Below are 18,327 nucleotides of genomic sequence, written 5' to 3'. Positions count from 1 at the left end.
TATGATTCTATGTTTCTGCTCCAAATGTTACTTCCATTTCTGAGTCAAGGTTTTGTTATGATACTGTTATTTTAAGAGCCTTAGTATGGCAGCTTCACAGCAAGAGTTTGGGGGTTCCTGTTGTGATATTGTGTGATTTTTGTTTTCATATCGCACTTGGGTATAGTAAGATTGGACAAGATTACACAATGGATGGTGGGCATCTGGAACTAGTGGATATGCTATTAATTTAGTTAGCAGAATCAAGGTAAAAACTAAAGATTCTAATGTGTAATCCTGTCTTGAGCTATGTTGGATCACGAGAATGATATCACATGCTAAATATGTGCAGTTAATTATTTGGCTCCTCGATTTTACTTTTACTTTTAACTGGAGATGGCAGTTCACGACTCCCATGGTTCCCCGCTTTATATTAGAGTGCCGTAGACTGTGGGTTGGTAGTCAGCAGAGCTCACGTAACAAAAGTCACTTTAGACAATTCTTAACTTCAAAAGAACACTCCCCTCCCTGGGAAAAAAAATTAAATACTGCCGCTGCTGTGGAATTAAGATGTGGGTATTGCAGTCACCATATGCCACACTGTTTATCCCAATACCCTAATATACTCAGGCTTGTTGAACTACTCTTAGAGACTGATGACTTTTTGGCCCATTTTTGATAGATTGATGGCTGTGAAAGTGGCATTTATTTATACTATTTAGATTGCAATGATGAGTAGTGAAGGTGATTATAGTAGCCAAGGAGGCAGTTAGTTTCATTTTATTAGTACATTTACATTTAAAATGGAATTACATCTATGTGTGCTTGGTCATGATAATTTGTCATGCTGGGCTTGGTGCCCGTTAAAATCTGTGGAATCGATGGGGATGAAATTGGTCTGTGCCAGTATCGCGAAACGCATTGAAGTCAGTGGAAAAGAAAATTGGACATGGTGTAAAACAGGTGCCGATTAGCTATGAACGCGTTTCGCACTGCTGCCGATTAGCTGTGAATGCGCTTCGTGCTACTGGCGCTGTCCAATTTCACTCCCAATATGTCCAGGCTAAACCGTCACAGTTGACTGAATTAATTGCAGTTACTGCGCAGGTGCTTTTGCATATCAATTTAGAATTCAATAACAGATTTTTGAAGAAAACATGGTACTTTTATGTAATTTAATGACTGAATGGAATCTGATTTATTTTAATGCTGACTAAGTGTTGTTCACTGTGCACATAACAGAACAATCCTGATATAATTTTCTGTATTCATCACTGAACAGATTTCTGTGCCATTTTGTGATGTCGAAGTCTGTTTACTTCATTATTCATTAATGATGGAATGTCTTGGGCACTGATTCAATTTTCACCTCACAGCACAAGAATACAATTACGTCAGACATGCACAGACATTACATTCCAAAATATTTTTGTATTAGTCCTGAATGCTGTATTTTATATGAACATAATTATGTGGAAAAATCAATTGGACTTTATGCCTTTATCTTCTGTGGCATTGCTCTTGGGTAGTTTGGAGCATGGCTGTGATGATTAACTGTTAACCTGGCCTGTCCCTAATAATACAGTGACCAATGTTAATAATATATCTATTTTAAAAACAAGAAAAAAAAGTCTAGAATCATTTTAGCTCTTCTCAGTAAATTCTTGAATACACAGCCACTCCTGTAAGTTATAGAGATATGAATCCTCATTGAACCCCTATTGGCATGTATTATGGGCAAGGTAAAGAGGGAACTCAAGAGAGTCCAGATGTTATAAGATGTCCTTTCTTTCAAAAATCACACTTGAGTAGTGAGTCATTTTAACACGGGTAAATAATATGGAAATGGTGTGAACTGAGGCTTTTTGGTGACCTCAGGTGGGCCCTGGGCTCATATTTCTGTGGGTCTGGTAGGCGTCCTTATGAGCATGCAGTGTGCGTTAGCAGCGCAGAAAGATTATTTTGGGTTGAGAAGGAGGCAAGAAGAAACCATTGAAATAGCTTAAAAAAGCAAACAAGGAACAGAAGAAGCAGGAAGAGCAAAAAAAACCCTGAAGAGTTGAGAGCTGCAAGGAAAGGGTCATTAAATACTGGAGGCATTGAGAAGTCAGGCATGAAGAAACGGGGAACATTCAAATAGGGAACATTGGAACATTCAAAATGAATGGATGCTGGGTCAATTGAAATTTTCAAGACTGAAATCAATGGGTAATCAGCAACTTATTTTAAGATTTGAAAAATTGAAAACTGGCAGGGCTAGGAATGTTACTAGTATTTGTAAATTAATTCTTCAAACACAATCTAATTATTATCAATCTGCTTTTTTTAACCTCAAGGGATTTTGTCAGCATCAGCGTCTGCTTTTAAAAAATAGCCTGGTACAAGGAGTTTTGCTTTTCATTTTAATATGCTTTTGTTTCTTTGCTTTAAATATTTTGTTTATATTGTAGCACTGATGGCAGAAACTGACTTAAAGGAGTTGTTGAGCCCTGTAAAATCTGAATTAATATGCACAGTTGAAGTTGAAGCACCTGATTTTAAATGTACAGATATTCATCCAGCTGCCTTAATTCTAATTATCCAATTTGAAAGAGGTTCTGATGGTGACACTTATATTTGAAACTTTATTTTTAGTAAGAGCCTGATTAAATGTGATAAACAAGATTCTTATAATACAGCCTCAGGGCAGAATCCTTGATCCTCACTGGCAATGGACTTCTTCTTAGTATCATAGAATCATAGAATCATAGAAGTTTACAACATGGAAACAGGCCCTTCGGCCCAACATGTCCATGTCGCCCAGTTTATACCACTAAGCTTAGTGGAAATCCATTGAGAGTACCCAAACCCAATTCTTATAGGACCTTTTATAGTGACAGTAATGTTGAGGTCCCAAAACTGAATGAACTATGTTTGAATGTTCCGTGTCTCTTCGTCCTCACCATTTCCTCCTGCTTCCATTTGTTTGTATTGAATACTACAAATGGATAAAGTGTTTTCATGACATACAGATTAGAAAGTGTGTGGCTGTGTTATGATGAATGACTTGCCTAGGGTCCAACTAGCTTATATATTCAATTACATCATATTATGGTTTCAAGTCAGTTGTGATTTTTTTATTTGAATTTATATATTATAAATAAATATATCACAATTGAAACAATTTTAATGTAAGATTAATAACTGAATACTGCTACTTGACAATATTGTAACGCCTAGTTTTCTTTTCTGTTCCAATGTTGGTAGTCTTGAGGTATTCAGTGTTCCTTTGCAGAACTTCTAAACTTTACTTTTAGTACTGTATATAAAGTAACTATGATTACAATAGTAAAAGCACTTTGGGGGTGAAATTGGTTTTTGACGAAAGTGCAAAAAGGTGACGCTAATCAACTGTCTGATTTTCCTTTCTGTTGAAATGAATGGGCAAGGAAATGGGATCAGAGGAGGTAGCCCTAGCTAGAACAAGTATGGTGGACCAAATGGCCGACTCCTGTGCTGAAATTTCTATGGCTCTAAGAGGGTTACTGTGTTCACATACAAGTGAGACCCAGTGTTAAATGTGATGTCATTTATGTAGACAAAACAGAGAACAAGCAATACATAGAGAGGCTTAACACAGACCTGAAATCAAAGAATGCACTATAGTTTTCCGATCAAACTTGCCATTTGAACAATCCACACAATGAATACAAGTGGAGCAAAACTATTTATCATGGATAAGAAATGATATGATAGACAAGCGGAAGAGATGTGTGTGTGTGTGCGTGAGTACCTCGTATTGGAACTCATTAACCGAATGGCTAAGATCACAAAAGTGGTGTAGTGCTGTGCATGGTGCTTTAAAAGCCGTCTATACAATTCAATCACGAAAAATTGAAGTGCATCCGCAGATGGCTCTCAAAAATATCCTCCAAAATTATGAGTAAAGGGACACAAACAAGGGAAAATCATTTATCCAATGGAAATGGGGATAGAAAGTTAAATAAACTCTGAATGTTCCCCAAGGCCTGGCAATTCAGAACCCATTAACAGTTTTTTTTTAAGTACAGGAATTCAGAAGACCAGTATTTTTGGTCGGTTTCAACTCAGAGAGTGGCTGGATAGAGGGTTGGAATTGGTGACAAGGGTACAGAGTTTGTGGTGGTGGTGGCCAAAGACAATGGATTCAGTTTCCCCAATTGGAGGCTATTGCAGCTTCTCCAAGACTGGATGTTGAACATGCAGCCTGACAGCATGGGGGAGGAAGTGGGGGTAGGGGTGGGGGGGCGTCGAGAGAGGTGGTAGAGAAGTAGAGCTGAGTGTCATCAACATGTGGAAGCTGACCTCATGTCTTCAGATGATGTCAAGGGGCAGGTTGTGGATGGGAAGAGGAGGGGTCAAGGATAGAGGTAATGGGGCAGGAAGAGAAACCATTGCTGGAGATACTCTGGCTACAATCGGATAGATAATAGTGGAATTAAGTGAGGGCAGTCCCACTAAGCTGGACAATGGAGGAGAAGTGTTGGAGGAGGATGGATTGTATTTGACTATGTCAAAGGCTGCAGTGAGGACGAGGAGGGAAAATGCACCATGGACACAGTCACAGAGGAAGTAATTTATGCCTTTTGATTAGGGCTATTTCAGTGCTGTGCAGGGGTGGAAACCTGATTGGAGAGATTCAAATGTAGAGTTATGGGAAAGATGGGCACTGATTTGGGAAGTGACAACACAGTCAAAGACTTTGGAGAGGAAAGGGACGTTGAAGATGGGATGGTAGTTTGAAAGGACAGAGTGGTTCAGAGTGTGTTTTTTAAAGCAGGAGGTTATGACAGGTTTTGAAAGGGAGGAGGACTGTCCCTGAAGAGAGGGAATTGTTTACATTGTCAGCTAGCATGGGGGCCAGGAAGGGAAGTTGGGTGGTCAGCAGTTTAGAAGCAATAGGGTTAAGGGAGTAGGAAGTGGTACTCTCATGGAGAAGGTGTGCTTGAAGGGGGCACGAGTGAAGATAGGAGAGAAACTGGAGAAAGATATATAGGTTCAGGGCTAGAGCAAGGGAGAGCCTGGGGAGTCTAGATTGGTGGGGAAGGGAAAGGGGGAAGCATGTCTGCACCCCTTGAACTTGAGGGAACGAAGATAAAAGCTAAATGTTTTTATTGTCTATGTAATCTGTTGGATAATAGTTGTACTGTAAGTATGTTATGTGGAGAAAATTTGTTTGGCCTCAGAAAAGCTCCTGTACCAGCTTATGAAAAGCTTTGATGTAATGACGCAAACTTATGGATCCCTTTGTCACATTCCTTTTTATTGTATTCTTCCACACAAAAAAAGTAGTGATTTAAACTGAATGCGGAATAGTTGTTTTGAATTTATTTGCATCCTTAGCTGTTTTAGACAAACTATTAGATACCCTCTGGGAATAGCGATGATTGTAATTGTGTAAGAGCAGTTTGGTTCCTTTCCGACTGCAACAGCTGTGCTGCAATATTTGGGTCAAGGTGAATAAAAGGACTGAGTTCTCTCCCTTACACCTCTGTATCCATTTCCCTATATTTTTTTCGATGCCATCACATAATATTTCTGTGTTTTTTCGTAGGGTTATCTACCTGCAAATATGGAGAGAAGGGAAATCACTCTACAGCGAAAGCGGGAGGAGTATTTCGGGTTCATTGAACAATATTATGATTCCAGAAATGAAGAACATCACCAGGATACCTATCGACAGGTATTAACTCCAGTTTAAGGTGTACCCTTCAACTGCTAATACTGTAGTTTGTGTTGTAATCAGGGGTTTTAGTAGGAGGAGTTATATCTTTAAAAAACTGCTTAATTTAAATGAATGCCATAAATTTAGATATTTTATTCGGTAGAAATTTAGTACTGCCTTATATGCAATGCCATACCTAACTGAGCAATGACAAAATGACAAGTTCTGGCTGAGAGATACCTATATTGCAGTCGGAATCCTGTCTTAAAAAAGAATGGAAGTTTAGGGAGAGTACTTTTAATTCATAGTAGAAAATGAACATCTCAAGTTAAATTGTTGGTATCAGGTATCTTGCTGGAATCGTGGGTAGGGCCCGTCTGCTTGGCTGCATCAATATTGGGAAGTCCTAAAGTGGCCCCATTGCTAGCAGCAGGGTATGTAACTTAAAAATGAGAGCTCTCTGGAGCCAAAAGACCCTGGAAAAGCATACTACATGTTGGAAAATTGTGTGATATCCTCAGGTCATGTGGCTGTGGAGCAGCTTTCAGGATAGTTTCAAGTTGTATCCCCACAATTTGTAATGGAGCTGCTCCCAGTAATTAATGTTACAGCCATGGCCTGGCAGAGGGGATGATCATATTCAAGATTCTTTATGCCCAACCGTAAGTTCAAGCTTCTTAATAAAGAAAATTGAAGAAATTTAAGTGAAAGTATTATTTTCTTTTTTAAAGTAGAAAGAACATGCATGTATATAGTACTTTTCACAACATCAGGACATCGCAGAGCAATTTATATCCAATTAATTATTTTTGAAAGGCTGGCCCCACAAATAGCTTTGAAATAAATGACCAGATAATCTAGTTTGGTAGTGTTGGTTCAAGGACAGAAGTTGGCCAGGACACCAGAAGAACCCCCCCTGATCATCTTCAAAGTGCCATAGTATCTTTTACCTCCACCTGAGAGGACAGATAGGTCCTTGGTTTAACATCTCATCTGAAAGTTGGCACCTTCAAACAGCGCAGCACTCCCTCATTACTGCATTGAAGTTTCAGCCTAGATTATGTGCTCAAGTGCTGTAATGGGGATTGAACCCAGATCGTCTGACTCAGAGGCAAGAATGCGACCACTGAGTCAAGTTTTAAAAGAGCGAGCAGTATTAACAAGAAGTATTTTCCCTGGATGGTTCTTCTGCTTTCCCTTTTAAGTTACAATGAAAATACACTTTTTAAAAAAAAAATTGATTAAATTCAGTTGAAAAGTTGTTCTGTACTGGGTTTTATCTGGATGGTTGTGGATTGTTTGTCACACTTTTATCCATGGTCTCCAGCTGTTCAATCAAGTACTACAAGAAATTAAAACTTACTTGTTAAGTTTTAAAATGATCCCCGTTGCACTCACATGAGTGCTTTAGTTTCAGTTTTTTCAGCATCTTTGTTGTTTTCTATCAGTTTATTTTAAGCTAAAAGTCCTGATTGATTATTTAATAGGACGTTGTAAGGGAACTGAATTAACATCTGTGGAAATGGCCATTAACCTCTACAGTATTTTCAGTGATCTTCTCATTTCAACTGTTAATTTTGCTCCCTTATACCGTCCTTTATACTGTCAGGTTCAGTGACTCCATAAAGCTGATTCTCTTGATACCATACAATTTTAAACAAGTGCATTTTAGTGGTAGCATAGTGGTTATGTTACTGGACTAGTAATCCAGAGGCCTGGACTAATAATCCAGAGTCATGAGTTCAAATTCCACCATGGCAGCTGGTGAATTTAAATTCAATTAATTTAAATAAAATTCTGGAATAAAAAAAACGAGTATGGCCATGAAACTATCGGATTGTCATAAAAACCCATCTGGTTCACTAATGTCCTTTAGGGAAGAAACCTGCCGTCCTTACCCGGTCTGGCCCAAATGTGACTCCAGACCCACGCAATGTGGTTGATTCTTAATCGCCCTTTGAAATGGCCGAGCAAGTCATTCAGTTGTAAAATCTCGCTATGAAAAGTCACAAGAAGAATAAAACCGGACCACCTGGCATCAGACCACTAGGCACCAGACACGACAAAGGCAAACCAAGCCCAGTCGACCCTGCAAAGTCCTCCTCACTAACATCTGGGGAATTGTGCCAAAATTGGGAGAGCTGTTCCACAGACGAGTCAAGCAACAACCTGACATAGCCATACTCACAGAATCATACCTTTCAGCCAACATCCCAGACTCTACCATCGCCATCCCTGGATATGTCCTGTCCCACTGGCAGGACAGACCCACCAGAGGTGGCGGTATAGTGGTATACTGTCAGGAGGGCGTGGCCCTGGGAGTCCTCATTATTGACTCCGGACCCCATGAAATCCCATGGCATCAGGTCAAACATGGGAAAGGAAACCTCCTGCTGATTACCACCTATCGCCCTCCCTCAGCTGTTGAATCAGTCCTCCTTCATGTTCAGCACCTCTTGGAGGAAGCACTGAGGGTAGCAAGGGCACAGAATGTACTCTGGGTGGGGACTTCAATGTCCATCACCAAGAGTGGCTCAGCAGCACCAAAACTGACCAAGCTGTCCGAGCCCTGAAGGACAGAGCTGCCAGACTGGGCCTGCGGCAAGTGGTGAGTGAACCAACATGAGGGAAAAACCTACTTGACCTCGTCCTCACCAGTCTACCTGCCGCAGATGCATCCGACCATGATAGTATTGGTAGGAGTGACCACCGCACAGTCCTCGTGGAGGCCAAGTCCCGTCTTTGCACTGAGGACACCATCCAACGTGTTGTGTGGCACTATCACCGTGCTAAATGGGATAGATTCAGAACAGATCTAGCAGCTCAAAACTGAGCATCCATGAGGTGCTGTGGGCCATCAGCAGCAGCAGATTTGTATTCCAGCACAATCTGTAACCTCATGGCCCGGCATATTCCTCACTCTACCATTATCAACAAGCCAGGGGATCAACCCTGGTTCAATGAAGAGTGTAGAAGAGCATGCCAGGAGCAGCACCAGGCGTACCTAAAAATGAGTTGCCAACTTGGTGAAGCTATAACACAGGACTACGTGCATGCTAAACAATGGAAGCAACATGCTACTGTTGACCGGAGGTCACCAGTTATGGTTATTGGCTTAGTACAAAGAGGAGAAGAATTAATTCTCTCTTAACTCTCAATTCGCTTTATTCACGTCGTTAGATCATATACATACAGCTTATACGTCTGGTTAGATATAGACATGCAGTTTGCACCAGGTTCTACAGTTTTATACCCAAACTAGGATCTAAACTCACACCCACTAGGTTTCTCTGACACTCCAAGTGGTCACAGAATATAAAGGCTAATAATCGAAAAGGAGAGCTGACGCTGGCCAGGCGTTCCGTTCTCTCTCTCTCTCTTTCGACGTTGTCTCTACGTCCCTGACGTAGGTTCTTCCACTTCAGCAATGGTTGGTCTCCGGGGTCTTCGCTGGCTCCACACCCGAGATTCTTCATTCTTATTCCGAATCTTATCTCTTCAAGCTGTGCTGTCTCTCTCCCGTTGATTTAGGCTTGCTCGCCTCGTCTGTGTCTTCTCCTCATTGGCTCTATCCCAAGGACTTAGGTAGCATTACCTCATTACTCCTTTTCTAAATAAGGACTTGTGTCTTAACACATCTCCTTTGTCTTTCACAAAACTTAGCTAATTCAAACCGGTTCCAGCCAGCTCTGGCCAGCGACTGAACTCAGGTTACTTCAGTTCAAAAGTTGCTTTTGCCTGTGTGTCAGCAGTTCGGAATAAACTCAGTAGTTTCTGCAGTCCCTGGCCAACACTACAGACAGAGCTCAGCGATTCCACACCAACGGATCAGATCAAAGCTCTGCAGTCCTGCCACATCCAGTCGTGAATGGTGGTGGACAGTTAAACAACTAACTGGAGGAGGAGGCTCTGTAAACATCCCCATCCTCAATGAGGGCAGAGTCCAGCACGTGAGTGCAAAAGACAAGGCTGAAGTGTTTGCAACCATCTTCAGCCAGAAGTGCTGAGTGGATGATCCATCTCAGCCTCCTCCCGATATCACCACCATCACAGAAGCCAGTCTTCAGCCAATTCGATTCACTTCACATGATATCAAGAAATGGCAAAGTGCACTGGATACAACAAAGGCTATGGGCCCCGACAACCTGCCGGCTGTAGTGCTGAATATTTATGCTCCAGAACTAGCCGCGCCTCTAGCCAAACTGTTCTCGTACAGCTACAACACTGGCATCTACCCGACAATGTGGAAAATTGCCCAGTTATGTCCTGTACACAAAAAGCAGGACAAATCCAATCTGGCCAATTACCGCCCCATCAGTCTACTCTCAATCATCAGCAAAGTGATGGAAGGTGTCGTCAACAGTGCTATCAAGCGACACTTACTCACCAATAACCTGCTCACCGATGCTCAGTTTGGGTTCCGCCAGGACCATTCGGCTCCAAACCTCATTACAGCCTTGGTCCAAACATGGATAAATGAGCTGAATTCCAGAGGTGAGGTGAGAGTAACTACCCTTAACATCAAGGCAGCATTTGACCGAGTGTGGCACCAAGGAGCCCTATTAAAATTGATGTCAATGGGAATCAGGGGGAAAACTCTCCAGTGATTGGAGTCGTACCTAGCACAAAGGAAGATGGTAGTTGGTGTTGGAGGCCAATCATCTCAGCCCCAGGGCATTGCTGCAAGAGTTCCTCAGGGCAGTGTCCTCGGCCCAACCATCTTCAGCTGCTTCATCAATGACATTCCCTCCATCATAAGGTCAGAAATGATGATGTTCGCTGATGATTGCACAGTGTTCAGTTCCATTCGCAACCCCTCAGAAGCAGTCCGTGCCCGCATGCAGCAAGACCTGGACAACATCCAGGCTTGGGCTGATAAGTGGCAAGTAACATTTGCACCGGACAAGTGCCAGACAATGACCATCTCCAACAAGAGAGAATCTAGCCACCTCCCCTTGACATTCAACGGCATTACCATCGCCGAATCCGCCACCATCAACATCCTGGGGGTCACCATTGACCAGAAACTTAACTGGACCAGCCACATAAATACTGTGGCTACAAGAGCAGTTCAGAGGTTGGGTATTCTGCGGCGAGTGACTCACCTCCTGACTCTCCAAAGCCTTTCCACCATCTACAAGGCACAAGTCAGGAGTGTGATGGAATACTCTCCACTTGCCTGGATGAGTGCAGCTCCAACAACACTCAAGAAGCTCGACACCATCCAGGACAAAGCAGCCCGCTTGATTGGTGCCCCATCCACCACCCGAAACATTCACTCCCTCCACCACCGGCGCACAGTGGCTGCAGTGTGTACCATCCACAGGATGCACTGCAGCAACACGCCAAGGCTTCTTCGACAGCATCTCCCAAACCCACGACCTCTACCACCTAGAAGCACAAGGGCAGCAGGCACATGGGAACAACACCACCTGCAGGTTCTCCTGCAAGTCACACACCATCCCGACTTGGAAATATATCGCCGTTCCTTCATCATCGCCGTTCCTTCATCGTCACTGGGTCAAAATCCTGTAACTCCCTACCTCACAGCACTGTGGGAGAACCTTCACCACACGGACTGCAGCGGTTCAAGAAGCCGGCTCACCACCACCTTCTCCAGGGCAATTAGGGATGGGCAATAAATGCTCACCTTGCCAGCGATGCCCACATCCCATGAACGAATAAAAAAAATTTTTAAGAGGTAGACAGGAAAAAAAGATATTAAGAGTTATTTTTTATGAAGTGCATTTTTGAACAGTATACTAATAGTGAAATCCTTCCAAGATAAAGTACAACAAATAGTAAATCTTTGCTAAGCTGCTTTGAAATAATCTATTTTACCTTTGTGTTCACAGATTCACATTGACATTCCCAGAACTAATCCCCTCATTCCTCTCTTTCAACAACCTTCTGTTCAAGAGGTGAGCAAACCAATATGCATTTCCTAGTAATGTTGCTTGATACAAGACTAAAATTGGACCCCAAAAATATCAGTTTTGATGTCAGTTGCACAATGAGACAGCTTTTATTTTTTGGATGCCATGTACTCCCACAGTTTTTTTTTAATGCTGCATATTTTACTTTACTTCAGTGTAAAATATGTTTGTAAAATACATTAAAAAGTTTGAAGTTCTTTTCATGGAAGATTCTTGTCTGTACTATCTGTGTTGAGATCATGCGATAGTTGCTGCTCGTGTGTTAAAAGGAGATGAGTGTACCTGTGTTGACTTATGCTTGCTTTACACTAGGGTGTTAATTTGCAGTGACAATTGTAGCACAGAAGAGCACAAACACACTGTCTATCGGCTGTTTCATCTCCACTGAGACGCGCACAAATGAGTTGCTTGGTGTTGGAGAAGCACAGTGTTCACCTGACTCTTGCCTTATTTGTATAGAATAGTAAGCAGTTGATTGAGCACCCTAGAAATCAGTGCATGTCTTAACATGCATCCAAAAGCACCCAGTTTATTTTCTGGGGCAGTTCTATCCTCCTCCATCTCTAAGTAACTAAACTTACATTGGTAAATAGATGTAATATTTGTGGATGGTTGAAATGGGTATTGGACTGTGCTCTGGTTTGCTTCAAACTTTAGAATACCAATGCACTTGTGTTGTCATGTTGATGGCATGCAGTACTACATCAAGGTTATCAGGAGCAACTTGACTGAAAACCTAACTAGAGCAAGTGAACCAAAATTGTTTAATGAGCCTCACTCATGTCAGACTTTTAACTGGAAGAGGGGCTCTGCATTGAGTGTGAGGGCAGAGTTCCAAAACTTACAGCTGTTGTCTGTTTTAGCACATTGCCATGTGCATCCATATGTCTCTGTGAATTCATTTATGGTTCTGCTAGCAGTGTAAGAAAATGGTTAACAGCCGTAAGTGATTTTTCAAAGGTATGCAAATATTAGTTGCTAAAAACAGTCAAACTATTGCTTGCTATCCTCTCAACTTGAAAGACAACTGGTCTAGTTTGACTAGGCTGTACTATCTTCTGACACACTGCCGCACATCCGATTTTGTTCCCATTGCTGCTGCTTTCCTCTCTGAGTCTACTGTTTCCTCAGCTAAGGCACTGCTTTTCTTCTGGAGGCTACTACTGTCACTACCATTGCTGATGCTGCTGCCCCAATGCTGCATGCTTCTTTTTCAAAGTCATTATTAATGACCACTACTATTGCATACAGATAGGATTTATATCTAGCAGTTCAACCATCATCTGTAGTTGCTGCTTTCTTGTTTTTTGAGACATGTACACTACAACAAAACTATAATCCTTTGAAATGTTTGTGTTTTTACTGACTAAATGTTTGAAATTAGAGAAGTAGTTACAGGGAACTCTGGTGTTCCTCATGCAAGCAGCAGATGGCATTATGTTGTGCACTGAGAGATCATTTAAAAAAAAATTCAGGCACAGAAGCTGTGAAGCATCTTGGCTTGCACATCAACAGCTTTAACTTGTTCCCTTGCTTTTTTAGTCCATAATTCCAACATGACAAAACTTCAGCTAGGAGAACATCTGAATTCCATGGTAGCATTTCTCCATGCTGCATTATTTAGCCAACTCAAGGTTCAGCTTTATCTAAAGGCAAATGTGGATGAGGTGAATTCTTATTATTGAATACAAATTGCCCAGTTTGAATCTTAAGCTGCTTTAAAAAGTTAGTGTGAAATGCCAATTACTAGGTACATTTATGATGTGATATAAACTCTTACTTGCTAGGGTGAAGGTGTATCCGCTCTTCACTCTCCAAGGTACAGGCCTTGGAGAGTGAAGTCCAAAATCCTGGATTCTCCCTCAATCCAGCCAGGCAACACCCATTCTATACAGAACGGCAGTACAGCATTGTGTGTAAGATCAACTGATACAAATTTTGTGTGCTCCACGCAGCTTTCTCATCTGTTGTTCCTCTGAAAGTGGGAAATTATATCAACTGGCACTGCCAATCTGAAATGTGCTAATACAGTATTTACTGACTATGATTCTACAAATGCAGCTATCCTCTGGTACTTTAGATAAGGGGCCATTCTTCATTGTATGACATGGGACACTTGGCAAATATCGTCATAGCTCATTTGGTGCTTTAAAGTAAGTAAAAGAGAAGAACTGGCTGATGGTTGGCAATACTATGCTCAAAGTGTTGATGCCAAAAAGGGCCTAGACTGGGCAAAAGAGAGGGAGAGGGGAAAAAGTGACTGGCAGTGCCATTTTCAAAGTCCGAATGGATAAAAGAGACAGTTGAGGAGAGGTGGGATGGTATCAGTGATCAGGAGGATGGGGAGGGAGGCAGAGAGAGATGGCAAGGCATGGGGGAAAGGCGAGTCATGGCATTAGATAAAAGACCAGATTTTCGCAGCCCTCAAGCATATGGACCTGTGGAGAACAGTGCTATCTAGCTTGGAAATAAATCTGAGAAGATTCAATGATGCGTAAGTATAATGTACAGACAAGCATTACAGGTACTTGTGGTGGAGAATATGTTACAGAAAGTAAATGGAACACAGGAAATGCACAATATATGTAAGTGTGGAATAGAAAGTGCAAGACATTTAATATGGTCTATAGATAGTTAGCAATATACACATTTATACATATACACAAACACAGATCAGAGATGAAGAAAAGAAAAAGGAAGTCTGTTATGACATATGCTGTTCTCATGTGGAGCTGGAAATTTACAAGCATCTGCCAATCTTCAAACTTTCCTCACCAACAACAATTAGCCTCTAATTGATCTCATAATGTGTCTATTTAAAGCAATTAGATTGTATTGCCTTAAACACAATGCACTTTTGAAGCAGAATAATACTTGTGCATTACATGGTTTGATGTTCTTATCAAAGAAACAGCATGTCATCTGACTTAGCATGAGCAACATCATGAGAAATCTGCTGTGCCCCTGGGTTTTACTGGTCTTCATTGTAGAGTAATTTAGAACTTGTCAATTGTGACCCTTGTGAGTATTACCAGTAAGGAAAAGCTTTCATTTCCATCATTGGATTGGATTTTAAGCTAATTTATAGCATAGTAGCACGGGTTTAGCACCTTCATTGGCTGCCTTTCCTATGCTCCTGATCATTTAATGAGCTTTATTTTTTGGTATTTTGTAAGAAAATCCCTTTTGGTCTTTGCCAACTAATATAATTGTTCTGTGCATCTTTTGGCTTGTAGCAGTAGAATTTAGTTTTCCAGGTCAACTTTACCATAGGTCTAAATGGGAAACTGATATCGGAACATCAATAAAATATATTCTCAACTCGCATCAAGTATTATTGGAATAATGGTGCTGATACATTTAAATTTTTCACAAGTAAACTCCCAAGTGCTCTTTTTCTGTGTGAATGGAGGAAAACTAATCTTCAGTCCATTTAAAAATGGTTGTGGCTTAAGCTTTCTGTGTATTAGTTACATTTGTTTAACCTTACATTTTGTTTTGCACAAATATTTTAAGATATTTGTAAATTTTACTGTTACTAGACACTTATATTTATTGTCGTTCTGATAGTTTAATATGCCTGCCTCCAAATTTAACTGAGAGGATCCAGGAATGTTTATTAAATAAGAAGACAACAGTGTCTGAAAATAACATAGCTAGCATCAATACTCATTAATGATGTTTCACAGAATCCTGTGTCTATGGACTGAATATAAGGTCTACAGGAAGGATAGGGAAACTGGTAGAGGGGGAGGAGTAGCCTTGGTGATTAAGGATGAAATTACTTCAGTGATAAGAGAGGATATAATGAGAGGTAAGCAGGCAGTGGAGACTTTATGGGTAGAATTAAGAAATAGAAAAAGATTTAAGACTGTAGTGGGAGTTGTGTATAGGCCCCCTGGTAGCAGCTGTGAAGTGGCGGAATGTATAAATGCAGAGATTAAGACAAGCACGTAGCAAAGGCATAGAGATTTTAATGGGGGATTTTAACTTTCATCTAGATTGGGATAAGCAGACGAGCTCATGTCAGAAAGCGAATTTTGTGAGTGTGTTCAGGACAGCTTTCTGCAAAAGTATGTCCTAGAACCAACAAGAAGGCAAGCCGTATTAGATTTACTGAGTAATGAGCCAGTTTTAGTTAACAGCCTAACGGTGCGTGAACATTTATCCAGTAGTGATCATAATATGATCGAGTTCAACGTTGTGTTTGAAAGGGAGAAACCCGTATCAGCTACTGAGATCCTAAATTTAGGTCAGGCCAACTTCAACGGGATGAGACAGAGACTGTCCACGGTAAACTGGGCAAATCTGTTAATGGGTAAAACGACAGACGATCAGTGGGAGATGTTCCAAAAAGAATTTAAAATGATACAGAACCAGTTTATACCCCTAAGGGACAAGATCTCCACTTGCCAAAAAAACAGCCATGGACGACAAAAGAGGTAAGGGACAATGTAAAACAAAGAAAAAGCAAAAAATAGCAGAGATCCTGGCGACAGGAGAGATGCAAAGGGTGACAAAACAGATAGTAAAAGCTACAAAAAGTGTGTATGAAAAGAAACTTGCAAGGTATATCAAAATCAACACACACAATTTTTACAGTTACATTAGGAAAAAGAGAGTGGTCAAGAGCAATGTGGGCCCCTTAAAAACTGATAATGGTGATATTGTAAATGAAAATAAGGAAATGGAGGACATATTAAATAATTACTTTTTTTTTATTCGTTCATGGGATGCGGGCGTCGCTAGCGAGGCCAGCATTTATTGCCCATCCCTAATTGCCCTTCAGAAGGTGGTGGTGAGCCACCTTCTTGAACCGCTGCAGTCCATGTGGTGAAGGTTCTCCCACAGTGCTGTTAGGTAGGGAGTTACAGGATTTTGACCCAGCGACGATGAAGGAACGGCGATATATTTCCAAGTCGGGATGGTGTGTGACTTGGAGGGGAACCTGCAGGTGGTGTTGTTCCCATGTGCCTGCTGCTTTTGTCCTTCTAGGCGGTAGAGTTGCAGGTTTGGGTGGTGCTGTCGAAGAAGCCTTGGCTAGTTGCTGCAGTGCATCCTGTGGATGGTACACACTGCAGCCACTGTGTGCCAGTGGTGGAGGGAGTGAATGTTTAGGGTGGTGGATGGGGCACCAGTCAAGCGGGCTGCTTTGTCCTGGATGGTGTCGAACTTGTTAAGTGTTGTCTGAGCCGCACTCATCCAGGCAAGTGGAGAGTATTCCATCACACTCCTGACTTGTGCCTTGTAGATGGTGGAAAGGCTTTGAGGAGTCAGGAGGTGAGTCACTTGCATCAGTATTTACAGTAGAGGAAGAGGATAGCATGCCGGACAACCCGAGGAAACTAATTTTGAATCAGGGACGGGGCTTACCATAATTGACATAAGCAAATTAATGTGGTACTAATGAAGAAAATAATGGCACCAAAGAGTGACAAATCCCTCGGACCAGATGATTTCCATCCCAGGGTTTTAAAGGAAGTAGGTGACAATATTACAGAAACCCTAACTATAATTTTCCAAAATTCTCTTGATTTAGGAACCGTTCTTTTAGATTGGAAAATTGCATATGTCGCTCCGCTACTTTAGAAAGGTGAGCGAGAGAAACCAGAGAATTATAGATCAGTTAGCCTAAAATCTGTTTTCGGGAGATTACTAGAGTCTATAATTAAGGATAAAGTGACTGAACACCTTGAAAATTTTCAGCTGATCAGAGAGAGCTATCATGGATTTGTAAAGGGTAGGTCATGCCTGACGAACCTGACATTTTTTTGAAGAGGTGACTAAAGTAGCGGTCAGGAGAATGTCTATGGATGTTGTTTATCTGGACTTTCAGAAGGCATTTGATAAAGTCCCTCATGAGATTGTTAGCTAAAGTTGAAGCTCATGGAATTGAGGGCAAATTATTGACCTAGTTAGGAAATTGGCTGAATGGCAGGGGACAGACTGTAGAGATAATAGGCAGGTACTCAAATTGGCAGGATGTGACTAGTGGTGTCCCACAGGGATCTATGTTGTGGCCTCAACTATTCACTGTATTTATTAACGACTTGGATGATGGGATAGAGAGCCTGCATATCCAAGTTTGCCAATGACAAAGATAGGCAGCATTGTAAGCAGTGTAGATGGAAATATAACATTACAGAGAGATATTAATAGATTAAGTGAATGGGCAAATATGTGGCAAATGAATTTCAATGTAGGCAAGTGTGAGGTCAACCACTTTGGACCTAAAAAGGATAGATCAGAGTACTTTCTAAATGGAGAAAAGCTTGAAACAGTGGATGTCCAAAGAGACTTAGGGGTCCATGTACATAGATTATTAAAATGTTATGGACAGGTACAGAAAATAACCAAAAAGGCTAATGGAATGCTGGCCTTTTTATTTAGAGGACTCGAATACAAGAGGGTAGAAGTTATGCTACAGCTATACAAAGCCCTGGTTAGACCACACCTGCAGTATTGTGTTCAGTTCTGGGCACTGGACCTTAGGAAGGATATATTGGCTTTGGAGGGAGTGCAGCGTAGATTTACTAGAATGATACCTGGATTCCAAGGGTTAAATTCCGAGGAGAGATTACACAAACTAGGGTTTTATTCCCTGGAATTTAGAAGATTGATGAGGACAGGGCAAAGGGAGCCAGTTCAAACTAGTAAACTGCAATTTTGGGATTTATAAGTTGCTTACACAAAGAGAGAAAATCACATAGACCTAGATTATTTTTGTGG

General features: G+C 41.3%; 1 protein-coding gene across 4 annotated transcripts in view; it reads left to right on the top strand.

The window, feature by feature from the left end:
* Positions 1-18,327, top strand: part of LOC137344466 (TBC1 domain family member 22B-like) — a 318,631-nt gene that overhangs the window by 108,358 nt on the left and 191,946 nt on the right. For all 4 annotated transcript variants that reach the window (XM_068007450.1, XM_068007451.1, XM_068007449.1 and 1 more), the window contains 2 exons: positions 5,552-5,680; positions 11,518-11,583. In XM_068007450.1, the coding sequence (XP_067863551.1) occupies positions 5,552-5,680; positions 11,518-11,583 (195 nt within the window). The remainder of the gene's footprint in view (positions 1-5,551; positions 5,681-11,517; positions 11,584-18,327) is intronic.

Source organism: Heptranchias perlo, chromosome 27 (assembly GCF_035084215.1).
Source record: "Heptranchias perlo isolate sHepPer1 chromosome 27, sHepPer1.hap1, whole genome shotgun sequence".
Classification (NCBI taxonomy): Eukaryota; Metazoa; Chordata; class Chondrichthyes; order Hexanchiformes; family Hexanchidae; genus Heptranchias; species Heptranchias perlo.
This window is presented reverse-complemented; position numbering and strand designations above follow the sequence as displayed.